Genomic DNA, 13,972 nt, shown 5'->3' on the forward strand with positions numbered 1-13,972 from the left:
CCCCACAGACCTTGAGAACGACTTGAGAACCAGCATGACTGTGGGGCTGGGAGGCCTGTGGGGCAAACCAGGGCTCCCTCTAGCCTGCAACTGCCCTATTTAAGCTGGATGAGAATCCAACTGGTGTAAAGACCATGTGAAAGTAGCAATCTGCCCTGGAGGGATCTTATCTATCTATCTGTCTAAAACCACAGGAGGTGCCAATCTACTAGAACCAAACTCTCCAGTCTAAGTCCTCCAGATAAATTGGGCTCCTCAGGCTCCCTGAAGTTAGTCAGAACAGAGACTCTTTTCCAGGTGTGCACAGACCAGACCAAGAGAAGGGCAGCCTGTGAAACGGACAAGGCAGGAAGACAGTGGTCTGCCAGGATGGGTGTCACCCAGTGGGCAGAGCCCCCAGCACATGGAAGGAGTAGAAAACGCTCTCCATTCTAAGAAGTTAGGAACCCAGAGTGAGACATGAGAAAACCAAGAGTGATTCTAAAGCAAACCATGGAGCCTCATGAACAACAGTAATCCAATTGAGCCCACTGACTCAGGCAAACTAGGCTTTGACCAGAAATATGAGGGGAATTCTTAACAATTACACAGCAATGTGTCTGGTAAGAAACATTCAGTATGAGAAGAGATAAATAGTTCCTCATCTTTAAATACAGCTTCACATGTTTCAATCTGGTTACATTTCTAATTCACACTCTAAGCTTTCAAACCTAACTTGGCGAATCTAAACTACTAGTTTTTGAATTCATTCAATTCCATTCTGTAGCAGAATCTAACCACAAGTTTAAATTTTAGATCCACAGGGAATCTGATTTAATTCCAATTGTCTAAGAATTAAGTTTTGGACAAAATACAAGGAGTTAAAATATATTTTTCCTTATAGGAATTAAAGATGAAAATGTAGGCTGCAAAGGATTAAAAGGTATATCATAAAGCACTGTTTCAAGATAATGGTACCGACAGAGTAATCACATAAAATATGCACAATACTCACGATGAGATGTTGGTCTTGGCGTGTTCCTGCACTAGTTCTCCTTTAGGATTGACAGTAAATATTCTATTCAAAGACACTCCTACTTGCTTGTATGAATACACATCCTATATTCAGCAAAGGAGATTTTAAAGTGCTTATTAGAAAAAAGAATTCATTGTAAAAACAAGTACATGATATTTTTAATTTGATGTAATATCAAATTTTCATTAAACAAAGCTATACCTCAAAGTACTGTGGTGACAAATGTCCTTTGATGGGAAACTATTCAATTAGCTTTCTTCTCTGGTCCTCAATTCCCTCATCTGTTCAGAAACTGAGTCAAAGTGCAGACAACTTATCACATCCCCGGCAATTCTAACATCCTTAAGATTATTCTCTGACCCATTTTCCCACATTATGGAAATCTGCCATGATTTTCAAAAGTAGGAGAATTTTCTGATTGACCATTTAGTATTCAACTATATTCTCCAGAATCCTAAACTTTCCAGTAAATTTGGGCAGTACACACAAAAATCTCACAACATTTCTCTCACCATATGAGACAACTACACTCTTAAGACTTGAGACGCTGAATTCATCGTTGTGGATGGCATTGGCTTTGTGGCTCCCTTCTGGTAGAAAGAATTTAATCCTATTACATGTTCTTGTTTCACTAATTCAACAAGCAGTTTGCAATTTGGAGTTTTCCAATCCCATATCTCAAGATTCAAACCCACTAGCCAAACCTCCATAGAAAACTAGAGGCCTTGAAACCATTTTTAATCTCTTTGCCTTTCAGTGCAGGCCAGTGGCTATTTCCCAGGCTATTTCGTATAGGATGAGAAATTGGCTTTACATGTAGTGCTAGGCCAGGGCCTGCAGGTGACTGCTACAGAAAAGATGGTCATGTCAAGAGTTTTTATATACCCAAACTAACCAGTACTTACAGCCGGTCGGTTTCCAAAAGCAGCATAAAAGGGATCTGTATTTGGGAAAAACAGGTTTTTGATGTCTGTCAAACACTGGACTTTAAACTTTTCTGGCTTCTTTTCAATCACTTCTCTGTTAAAACAAACAAATAATAGATCAGCATAAGAGGATAACCCTCATTAGCATCAAACTATTTGTCAAAGCTGCCCCAACACTAAGAACACTTTCAAATCTTCAAAAGTTAAGTATGCGTAAGTCAGTTAAGCTGTCCCAGATAAACAATACAGAAAGTGAATCCATGCTTTCAAGCCTTCCCACAAAGAAAACACTAAGGATGAATCATTTCACCAAAGAGTTCTACTGGTCATACAAGGTACAATGAATTCCAGAGCATAGAAAAAGAGGAAACATCTCCAAACTCGCTTTATGAGGCCAGTATAACCTTAAAAACGAAACCTAAAGAAAAAAATATGAGCAAAATGTGGGCCAATCTCATTTGTGAGTGTAAGTGCAAGATTTCTAAATATATACATCTATGCAAGCAGCAGCAATACATAAAATTTTGGTTTATTCCAGGAATTCAAGAGTAGTTTAATATTTAAAACTGATGAATATAGCAGGTTATAAGAGAAAAAGACATACTCATCTCAATAAAAATAAAAAGGGCATTTGATACAATTTAACATGTAATCAGGATGAAAACTCTTAAACCAGAAATAAAAGGGAATACGCAAAAACCTACAGCAAACATCCTGTTAATCGTGAACTTAATGGTGGGCTCTATCACCATTTCAATTCAATTCTGTACCACGGTCCTGTCCAGTGCAATAATGTAAGAAAAATATATAATAGTTACAAGGATTAGAAAGAATGGGGGTTGGGGGGAACCCATCATTATTCACACAAAAAAATTATACCTATAAAAAAACAAAGAACCTGCAGATGTATCATCTAAGATTTAATAAGGTTAATAAGTCAATGCACAAGAAAAAAAAATCAACTGCAGAGTATTTAAAATAGCATTTTAAAATACTAAATGTCAAAGAATAAACTTAAAGGAAGATATGCCAGACCTTTATGGCTAAAATTATCAAACTTTATTGAAATATATTAGGGAAGACCTAAATAAATGAAGAAATAAACCATATTCTTGAATTGGAAGATTCTATATTAAGATATGAATTCTCCCTAAATTGATCTATAAATTCATTGTAATTTCAATCACACTCATGACAGCTTTTTGTATGTTTTTGTGGAACTTGATTCTAAAAGCTACATGGAAAAGGAAAGGGCCAGGCACAGCCAGATTATCTTTGGTGATGGAGTGCCGAGCAGAGCTTATGAAGAAGATACAGTGGTTGAGACACTGTGGTGCTGCTCAATTTGTCTAGCGCTTTGCCAGTGGAACAAAACAGAGACAGATTGATGAACACTCAAAAGCACAAGGACATCTCAAAGCAGTGGGGAAAGGGCAGTCTTTTCAGGAAACAGTGCTGGGACAAATGAAACCCATGGCCCACAGGTCAGGGAAGACTTTGTTAATGCACAAAAAACACAAGCTATGGAGGAAATGATGTGTTGATTCCCCACATGAAACTATTTACATGAAACTAAGAATTTATGCTCATCAAAAGCTATAAACTGGGAACAGCAGCACTCATAACAAAGCCTTAAGTATATAGAATATATAACATGCTCTTCCAAATCAGAAAGAAAATGGGAAAAAGACTTGAACAGGCACTTCACAGAAAGGAAAGCCCAAATGACCAATAAACACATGAAAAGAGACATTTCATACCCACCAGACTAGGAGGAAAGGAAGTCTTACAACACGTTGGCAAACGGAAGACTTATAAACTGCTGCTGGGCACAGAAATTGTCTCAACTACTTTGAAAACTGTTTGGAATGACCTACTAAAGCTGAAGGTGTGCAGAACCCTTGGTGCAAAAATCCCAGTCCCAAGGATGCACTTCAGAACAACTGGTGCGCACACACCCCAGGTGACACATACAAGACGCACTGCTTTAATAGCAAGAAACTAGAAATGACTCAAGCATCCATCAACAGTAGGATGTATAAACAAACCATGGCGAGGTCGTACAACAGATGGTGTATAGCAAAATGAATGAACTGCAGCTACACCCAACAATCCTGGGAACGTAACACTGAGTTAAAAGAGCAAGCTCCACAGGAACACGTGATTCCACTGATACACAGTTCACAATCATGCACAATTACACACACTGTTTAGGATTACGAATATGTGTGATAAAACTATTGAGGAAAGCAAGGAATGATTAACACAAAATTCAGGGACAGAAGTTATGACTGGCAGGGCAGGGGGGTGACGAGAGCATTCGGGGGAAGTCAGATGTAATGGTTTGTCCTTTTTCTTCAACTGGGTGGCACGTAGCCTGGTGTTCACTGTTTGCTTATCCTTTACAGCTTGCACATATTTTAGAAATATTCTTTTGTATCTACTCAAAAACGTCACTTAGAAGATGAAGATGATGGTATGATGAAGCACAAAACAGTGTCAGCAGAACCAAGGGTTGGTCCTGGCTCTGCCATGACTTCTGTGGGCTCCAGGGTCCTTCCTAACACCAAAGTGAGGGGCTTGCATTCTACCTGTCAGGACCCTTACATATAAATCCATGCATGACTATGATTATGCCTCAAACTTCAGTCCCCTGGAGGGGAACCACCCAAATTCAAGTTTCTGCTTCAATATCTCTCTTTCCTTCCTTCCTTCCTTCCTTCTTTCCTCCCTCCCTCCCTCCCTCCCTCTGTCTCTCTCTCTCTCACACACATACACACGCACACTGTGGAGGATGTCCACATGCCTTGAAGGTGCCTGACCCCTCGTTTGGTAGCAGGGACACCGTGGGAGTAAGCAGGAGGGAAGCTGAGAATTGCCACAGCGAGTAGGTTACAGTGTACCTTGGCTTATCCTCTCTGATGATCTGAATTTGCAAACAGTTACTCACCTCATCCTAGAGGTAATTTTACTCTAGCAAAATGAGTGTTATTTGTCCAAGTCTCACGTCAGCTCAGAAAACCCCAAAGGGAAAACAAAATTACTCATGGAATAATTTCTTCTCTCCATGAGATAGAGGCCAGGCTCTGTTGTTCCCTAAGTTCAACTCGGCCCGGTAACCCAGAGTCATGGGAATTAGCAAAGGCCGCCTATCAGCTCAACTCATCAGCAGTACACCCCCGCCCCATGAGACTGGAGCCAGAGTTGTCAGGAATGCACACTGTACCAATAGAGGGTTGATGGAAATGATCTGGGTAGCTCCATCTGCACAACAAAACAGTGTGGGTAATAAAAAGAATCACATGACTCAACTCCAATTTCTACCTTAATGGGAGCAGCTCCTGAACCAAAAGAGTAGGTGTGTGAAATAGATCCTCTCAACTTCTTTTTTCAGACATTTTCCTACAATCATAGCATTTTATAGCTGATAAGGACCCTTGAGACCATCTAATTCAACCTCGTCATTTGGCAGGTGAGGAAATAGCCCCAGAAGGAGGGGCACCTGCTCTCTGGTCTCACTGCAGTCTAATTAGTGGCCGAGCAGCATCACAGCCCGCAGCTCCCGGTGCCTGCCTAAGAGTCCCTGCTGCCCTCCCATGCCCAGGGCTCCGTTTTGCCAGCTGTGCTACATGCATGCGTACCCATCCACTCATTTCTCTTCCTTCATTCCAGTTTAAACCTAGGTAGTATCATCAGACTGCACCCAGGTAAGGAATCTGGCTAAGGAAGGCTATTTGTGCTCATGGCAGACTTCACCATCAATTCTAGAAAGTCTTAATGACGGCCAAAACATGAGAGGGCTTTGGTTAGACTGTAGTGCTCGAAAGGACCAGGCTATTAGCTATTTGCCATATTGTGAGGTTTCATTTTGTGTGTTTTTAATAATTCCTCACAGGGAATAACTAATATATTTGGGACAATGATATTTAAGTGAGGAAGTGAAAAGAATCACCTTAAACTAATTTTTAGTGGGAGGACATCAGAGTAATAATGTCAGCTTTTTACTTTGCCTAGCAAAGCCTTAGTACATAACATATGCTAATGAGTGGCTTGTTGCAAATTGTCAACACAGCTCAGAGGCACAGTTTCATTAAAATATCTGGACTTCTACTGAGATCTATCTTGTCACAATAACTCTTAGGACTTGAATGAAATGCACTAAAAGTTTTGCCTGAATTTTCTCCCTAGAATGTGCAGTTTTCAACTTGAGATCTTTTACTACAGGAAAAAAAATTATTGCTCACACAAAACAAAACTGTAATGGAAAAGGTATCTACAGAGCTAAAGAAAAATATTCAAGAATCAACATGGCATTTTGGGTCCGTCTAGATTCTTCCATCATTTGCATGATTAGCAGCAGCAAGCAGCTAAACTGATCCTCAGATTCGGGCTAAGTCATGTCAAAGCTTTTCACTGGATCTTAAAGGCCAAGTATATGATACTTACAATCAGCCTTAAGCAGGGACCAATGTCCTGCAGTTGATTACAATAGGTTACGCTTTGAGAGACATCCAGGAGACTGCCCTGAGCCTCAAACTACAGGGAAGTCCAGAGGTTTCCTACCTCCTCCACGGGGCCTGAGCTAGTTTGGCTCAGCTGCTTTGCACACAGCCCAGAAGGTGAAGGCAGGAGGGCAGTCAGCAATTGGCTAGTGGCCTCTTAGAAGACCACTGAAATAAACAGGGCTCCCAGAACTCGGAGAAAGAACAAGTGTAACGGGAATCCACAGCCAGCTGGACGGTGGCAGTTGGAAGAGGGGCCGCTTAACCCAGACTAGGTTCCCCAATGAGATGAGATACAAGTTCATTCTCCAAGGGCCATTAAGACTCGGTCAGGCCACTCAGTGAGAGAGGGAGAAAGAGCTGCCCAGAAAAGGAAAACAGCAGGTGCAAGGCTCAAGCGGAGAACATGGTCTGGAGAATGCAGACAGAAACTGGAGAGGAAGGCAGTGGAAGGTCATGGAGGGTCACCAGGTGCCGGGCTAATGAACCTGGACTTTATCCCCAGAGCCTGATGAGCCAATGAGGGTAACTGACGAGGATGATGGGGCTAGCCCTGCATTTTAGGATGACTTTTCTGTTGCCCACTAGGGAGCATGCCTATTGGTTAGGGAAGACCAGGTAAGAGGCTGTTCTTGCAAAGCTTCCAGCGAGGAAGGGAGGGGGTCTGAAAAGGTCTGGGCGTGGGGACTGAGCGGACCACACAGGGGCAGCACCTGTGCAGGGCAGAGAAGAGGCTGCTTGGGCTCAGCAGCAGCGGTCCCTGTGGCAGCACCGTGCCCCTCTCGTTGACCCAGTGCAGGTAGCCCCTCGTCATGTCTGCCATCCCGATGGCACGTGCAGAACAGTAGAGAAACTTGTACCCGTTTCTGAAAAAGAGACAAAAGGTCCACATTTAATGGCATCACAAAATGGAACGCTCTTGCATTCACAAGCCCTGACCTACCTCTGCTTCAGGAAGAACGGCACTGCTGCAAGTTCCCCGACATGCAAAGTCCACATTCTGTACAATCTCACTTCCGATTGAAAAACAAGCCTAAACACATGCCACTGTACTCACTGAGCGCTCCACAGCACATGGCTTCATCCCCACGAGAACATGGCTGGGTGCCCATGTCGGTGTCTGCCTTAGAGTCCTCGCTGCCCTCCCATGCCCAGGGCTCAGTTTTGCCAGCTGTGCTACATGCATGCGTACCCATCCACTCATTTCTCTCCCTTCATTCCAGCTTAAACCTAGATGGTATTTTTACTGCTACACCCTGGTTTTACTGCTATAGACACCAAGGTGCAGGTGGAGCAGACTGGCCAACCCACCAGCACATGCGCCCTTCATACTGCCCATCCCCGCTCCTGGCTGGAGCCACACAGCCACTGGGACTCCTCCCGCGTCTTCTCCACCTCTGCAGATGGCACTCTCACTAACCAGGGGTGAAGCCACGATCTCAGGGCCCCCTTGGTTTCTACTTTTCCTCAGCAGGTCCTCTCAGCTCCACCCCAACGCCAACCCCAAACCATCCCTCGGCACCGCCAGTGCTACTACCCTGGCCCCACCACCACGGCCTCCAGGCTCCCCCGGCTGCAACAGCTTTAAAGCGTCTCCCTGCTTCCATCAGGTCTCCACACTGTACCCTAAGAAAACTTAAAATTGGTCCGCTGATGCTGAAAACCCTCCTCCCCAGGTTTGCCACCTGTCAGATGTGATCTAAATCCTTTGCCATGGCCCACGAGGCCGTAAGACCTGGCCCCCACCCTTCTCTACAGCCCCATCTACTACAACTGTCCGGTCCCTCACTCCTGGCAAAGCACACGGATCTTATCGTCCCACCAACTCACCAAGCTCATTTCTGCACTGGGCAGTTTCACATGCTATTTCTTCTGTCTGGGATATGACCCCCCCACCTCTAGGGCCTGCTGGCTCCCTCTGCTTATCTAGGTCCCTGCTCAAGTCCCATCTCCCCAGGGGGCCCTTCCCTTGACCCTCTAACACAACAAAACACACATTCTCACGCCTCGCCCAGACACTAGCCCCTTGTTCTTTCTCATGGCACCTATCACTAATCTTAGGCTACAGTCCCTTGTTTGACTGTATCTCTCACTAGTCCCTAAACTCTACGGACAAGAACTTTGTCTCATCCCTTGTTATAACCCCAGTGCCAAAAACAGTGCCTGGCATGTAGCAGACAACTAGTAAATATTTGCGGATTGAACAAATACAAACTATCCACTTCCTATTCTACTTACTATTCTACCAAGAACATTTTAGAATAACCAAAGGACTTGGCTCTAGAATTGCTTAATAATATGTTCTGCAAAACCGAGAAAGAAGAAAGTTTTAAGTCAAAAAAAAATCTAGAAATATCAGCTTGTTTGGCATACAGGCATGCATCTGCCTATATCAAGTAACCATTTTAATTACTAAACATCTTCGTATTTTAGCTGTTTAATTAATGTGATCTTTTAAAAGAATCACTATTTCTATGTATAGCTCTTCACATCAAAGTCCTAAAAGCTGCCACCTGCAGGGGTCTGAGATGCTAATTTTATTCAAAAGTACTACAGGAAAAAGCAACAATTCCAGACACAGGACAGGTGACAGGGCAGAGTGGGACCCAGGGGTCGGAAGGGCGGGTGAATAAAGGTGCAATACACACAGAGAGCACCCTTGTGCCTCCAGCAGTTTTGGCAGCTGGAGCAGGGCCCTGGGGAAACACCAGAGCACAGAGAGAAAGCAATCCATACCCAGGCTTAGCACAGAGTTTTCTCCTTTACATCTCTCTTAAAAACACTGACCCAGAGAGGTAAGTAGTTTGGAAAGTGATGGAGGTTGGATGTGTCGTCCCCTCCAAAACTCATGTGCAATTTTGATCCCCAATATGGCAGTGCTGGAAACTGATTGAGTCATGGGGGCGGATCCCTCATGAATGGATTAATGCTCTCCCTGGGGGAGGGGGGATTAATGAGTGAGTTCTCGCTCTATTAGTTCCCGCGAGAGCTCGTTGTTTAAAAAGACCCTGGCACCTCCTCTCTCTCTCTCTCTCCTGCTTCCTCTGGCCATGTGATCTGCTTGCACACACCGGCTCCCTGCCACTTTCCACCATGAGTAGAAGCAGCCTGAGGCCTGTGCCAGATGCAGCTGTCCCAGAATCGTAAGCCAAATTTCTTTATAAATTACCCAGTCTCAGGTATTTCTGTTATAGCAACACAAAACAGACTAAAACAGAAAGATTACTTTCGAGAGCACTTTCCAAGATGAGCTTCTAGATTGGCTTTTTCAACAATGACATCTTAGACTGGTAAATGTTTGTTGGGGAGAAAGAGGTCCCTACAATGCTGCATTGTAGGGTATTTAGCAGCATCCCTGGCCTCCACCCACCAGGTACCAATAACACACTCGTCCTGACAATTAAAAATGTCCCAAGACACTGCCATATATCCCATGAAAGACAAAATCACCCTCTGTTGAGAGCTGCTCTTGTAAAAGAAAGGGACTCTGAGGTCCCACATGCAGTCCTAAGGAAAGGCTCATCACCTGCCACCCTAGGAAATGAAGGCTCTGACCTCACCCAAGCGTGGTCTTAGCCTGGCCCCCGCAGCCCTCTATACTCTGGTCCCGCCTACCTTCCTGTTTCATTTCGACCCACCCCACGCTCTGCACCGAGCCTGCCTTTCCGTGAGCCCACCGTGCACGCGCTCATCTCCCAGCCTCTCCTCTCCCTCCCGCTTCCACCTAGGATGAGCTCCCAATCCTTTGAAATCCTATCCATGAAACTCACCTCTGATATTCATGAAACTCAGCTCAAGGGACACCTTCTCATTGAAACCTTCTTTGACACCTTCAGCCAATCAGAATTAATCTCTCCTTCACTAACACCCTATAAAATCAGCATCTCTCTCATTATACTTCCCCCCCCCCCCAACTGCCTCATTATACGGAGCTCTGAATGTCCCCTCCTACGTGATCATGAGCTCCTGGAAGGGACAGGCTACTCACCATCCTTGGCAGCACCAAGGACAGTCCCTGGTGCATGGCAGGTGCACGACCACAGAGCCTAGCTAATCCCTCACAATTCCAACTAAGGCTCAGCTTGGAAAAACAACTCTCAGCTGTAGGACACACAGACTTGTGTAATTCAGCCACACAACCCAGTAGCAAAGCACTTCTGGGCTAGCAATGACCTAAGGGATTATCTAGTCTAATTTCTCATTTTAGAGATGAGAAAACCAAATCTCAGAGTGGGAGACATAACTTGGGCCAAAGGCCTAGGGTGAGCTAATGACTATTGCTTCCAGAATCCAGGCCCCTGACTCCCCGTCAGACCTTCTATTCAACACATCATCCTATCTTTTACTGGCAAATAATGACTGAAATAAACTAAGACAAGTTCAGGAGAAAGAAAGAATGAGCTGATGTGGGCAAGAGAGGGAAAAAAAGACCCTAATTAATCTACTAATGATGATTTCCCATTTTTAAAATACTGGCTTAAGAAGACAAATATTCCTTACGCCACAGGTGAACTGATTTATCTGTGAACACACAGTACGTGTTCATTCTTATTAAATCATGGAGACGCTGATTTCTGGTTACATGAATATAAAAATATATATTAAATAAGGTAGAAAGTTAGAGCAATTATTGTCCAAATTTAGGCCCCAAAAGAACTTTAGTTCAAGGATGTAGATATTTTAGAAAATAGTCGTTCTTTACTTTCCTTCTACTTATTAAACATATTTGGATATGAGGGAGTTTCATAGATTTCCCATTTGTATTTGCTATAGTTCTTTTTAATCAATAACAAGCAAGCTTTATACCTACTCTACGAACAAGATGACGATCTGCTCTGCAGATCACTTCTCATGGGCTGACCATATTCAAAGAAGTCATTAAATTCAGCAAAAGACAAACAAAATGATTCTCATGTTCTGTTGTTTCCAGGGAAGTGGCTATCTGCAAGGCTGGTTTTTCCATTAGACAAACACCGCCAAGCATAAAATTTGAGTGGTGCCCAAATTCAAGGGAAACAGAGTCGGGAAACAGTAAGGAGTCCAAAAACCCTAAATGAAAGGGCATCTTTTTCCTGGTACTCTAGCATGCTGAGTGTTTTTCTAAATATCTCTCTGGGTAATCACAAACACAACCTCACTCGAATGGCCTGGACTCATCAGAACAGCGAGTCGCAAACCCTCGTCAAGTCTCAGTCGTGCCACCTGTTCCAGCTGTGGCTGCAGAAGACCTTCAAGGGAGGCCTGTGAGACACAGCCAGGGTGGGAACTCACTTTAACCAATGGACGGCTACAGGAGTCCGTGCCCAGCCTGTGCTGCCACTCCGTGACAGGATCGAGGCCCATGAGTTGATGACAGCTGCCTGGGGTCACGGATCCTGGCCTGGAAAGGCTTCTGAGGACTCTGGTGTTTGAGCCAGTCATTAAAGGCAGAAAAAATGTTGAGAGGCAAAAATCAGAGGTAAAGGCACGTCAGACAGAGGCCGTCCCGTGAGCAAGGCGAAGATGAGAAAAGGAGCACCGAGTGGGGAGCACTCTCGCCTGGATGAGAGCAAGAAGGTCTGAGGAGCAGCAGAAAATGAGGAGTGCACAGAAGGCTGGGACCCTGAGGTCCAGGCTGTGAAAGCCACAGCAAGGAGCTGGCGCTGCACCCTGCAGGTGCTGAGTACGAAGTCCCTGAAGCCACGGCCAATCCGTACTTGGGACAGTGGCTCGGGAAGCCCTGGCCACTGCTACAAATCACACGGCCCAGCTGTCTGGGTACGCTGGCGAGGACACGTGTCAAACTCAGTGAACAAACAAATGTCGATCTCCACGTTGCATTCTGCTCCTACCTCCCAGTCACGGTGATGAGATAAGTAATGTGCAGCAGTCTCAGATCCTAACCAACAGATTTCACTCATTCTAACCCAATCCATCAAAGGCAAGAATGATCAGGTGTTCTTCGGTAGGCTACACGATTTTTCAAGAGGATATCTTATTCTGGGAAAAGCTGAGAGACACAAATCAAGAGCCCCACCTCCCAAAAACGTGACTGTGTTTTTTTAATATTACACTAAGGACAGGAATAAATTTATGTTCCAAAAATCAGATTGAATCAGGCTGTGAACTACTCAATATCCTGACCCATGAGGGTTATTTTCTTTCAACTAAAAATAGATGCAGTTTTCAGTGTCACGCAAGTGGAGGCAGCTCATGAGCAGACTGATCCTTCTAAATGCAAGGTCAGCTGCGGTGAGGCCGTGGGGAGGGGCCTGCACGCACCACCCACATCAGCACAGGCTGGGAGAACCTTTTCAGAGGGTGATTCGGCAATAGTGATCAGATCTTTAAATGTGCTCATCCTTTGACCCTGCAGTTTATTGTGGGAATCTACATTCCGGCAGTACTTCTCTAAATATGTGTTCTTTTTTTATTTATACACACATTACATATTATAAACATTATATGAAACCACTTAACCGCATCATGATTAGAAATAGTGAAAAACTGGAAACTACTTACAATTAGAGGGCTATTTAAATAAAATATGGTATATCCACATTGTAAAATTTTGTGCAGCAGCCTAAAAGAATAAGGTAAATCCAACATGTAATGACATAGAAAGATATGATATATAATTAAATAACGTGAGCACATATGGCTGGGGGGGCAAGAGGGGTTGTAAATGAATTTTTTAAGTACAGCAAGACAGAACCAAATTATTCACAGTCGTTCTACTTCTAGGGAATGGATTAGCTTGGTGGTAGGGCAAGGAGGAAGATACACTATAATCCTGGCCTTTTAAAAAATTTTTTTGGAAGAGTGTATTCCTTTCGTAATGTTTTTTAAAGATGAAATCTAGAAAAATAAAGTCAAATCAACAAGCTGGGCATCTAAGAAGAAATCCAAAGTTTTTAATCCCACTAGGAGATAAGGTCCTTTCTCCAAGCCACTGCTCCCTACCTGGTCATGAGGTCCCAGAGTGGGAGACTGTCTAGTTCATGACAATCCCAAGCACCTGCACTAACAGGCACTCAATAAACATTGGATAAGTGAATGAATGAGGGGCAAGGAAGTATGTTTCATTCATCTTCATCTGTGTTCACAGAGTTCCAGAAGGAGCTTTGGCTGGTTGCCCTGGGCCTTCCATCCTGACATTCACTTCCTCACCCATGGCAACACAGGACTGTCCTGATTCAGATCAAGGCACCCGCCAGCTCTAACTGGCTGGAGAACAGAACACATTGGAGGGAGAGGTTTCACTCAGGTGGGAGACACTAGTTCACAGCAAGTTGGAGAAGCTGTGAGCAAGTGGGTCTAGGTTTGGACCAGGCACGCTGGTGTGAGGGGGAGAATCCCTGGATGGCTCTGAACCCCAGGGGCCACCAACAGCAGAGCTGGGTGGAGCAGGGTCTGAACAAGTTCCGCCGGTTAGCAGCTATGGGAATTTGAAAAAATAGCTCTGAGTTAATTCCACTCATCTAGATATAGAAATTCTATTTCATGCTTTTCAGAATTACTTATAAAGATTCAGTGAGGTACTTCTCATG

The 13,972-nt window shown here is 44.2% G+C and overlaps 1 protein-coding gene across 1 annotated transcript in view; it reads right to left on the minus strand.

Annotated features, from left to right (window-relative positions):
- LOC103581677 (phosphatidate phosphatase LPIN1) overlaps positions 1-13,972 on the minus strand; it is a gene marked incomplete at its 5' end in the record, with an annotated part of 22,113 nt that overhangs the window by 6,195 nt on the left and 1,946 nt on the right. Inside the window, 3 exons of the mRNA XM_008563453.1 lie at positions 995-1,098; positions 1,921-2,035; positions 7,157-7,309. Coding sequence (XP_008561675.1) covers positions 995-1,098; positions 1,921-2,035; positions 7,157-7,309 — 372 coding nt within the window. The remainder of the gene's footprint in view (positions 1-994; positions 1,099-1,920; positions 2,036-7,156; positions 7,310-13,972) is intronic.

Source organism: Galeopterus variegatus, unplaced genomic scaffold, assembly GCF_000696425.1.
Source record: "Galeopterus variegatus unplaced genomic scaffold, G_variegatus-3.0.2 Scaffold13664, whole genome shotgun sequence".
Taxonomy (NCBI): domain Eukaryota; kingdom Metazoa; phylum Chordata; class Mammalia; order Dermoptera; family Cynocephalidae; genus Galeopterus; species Galeopterus variegatus.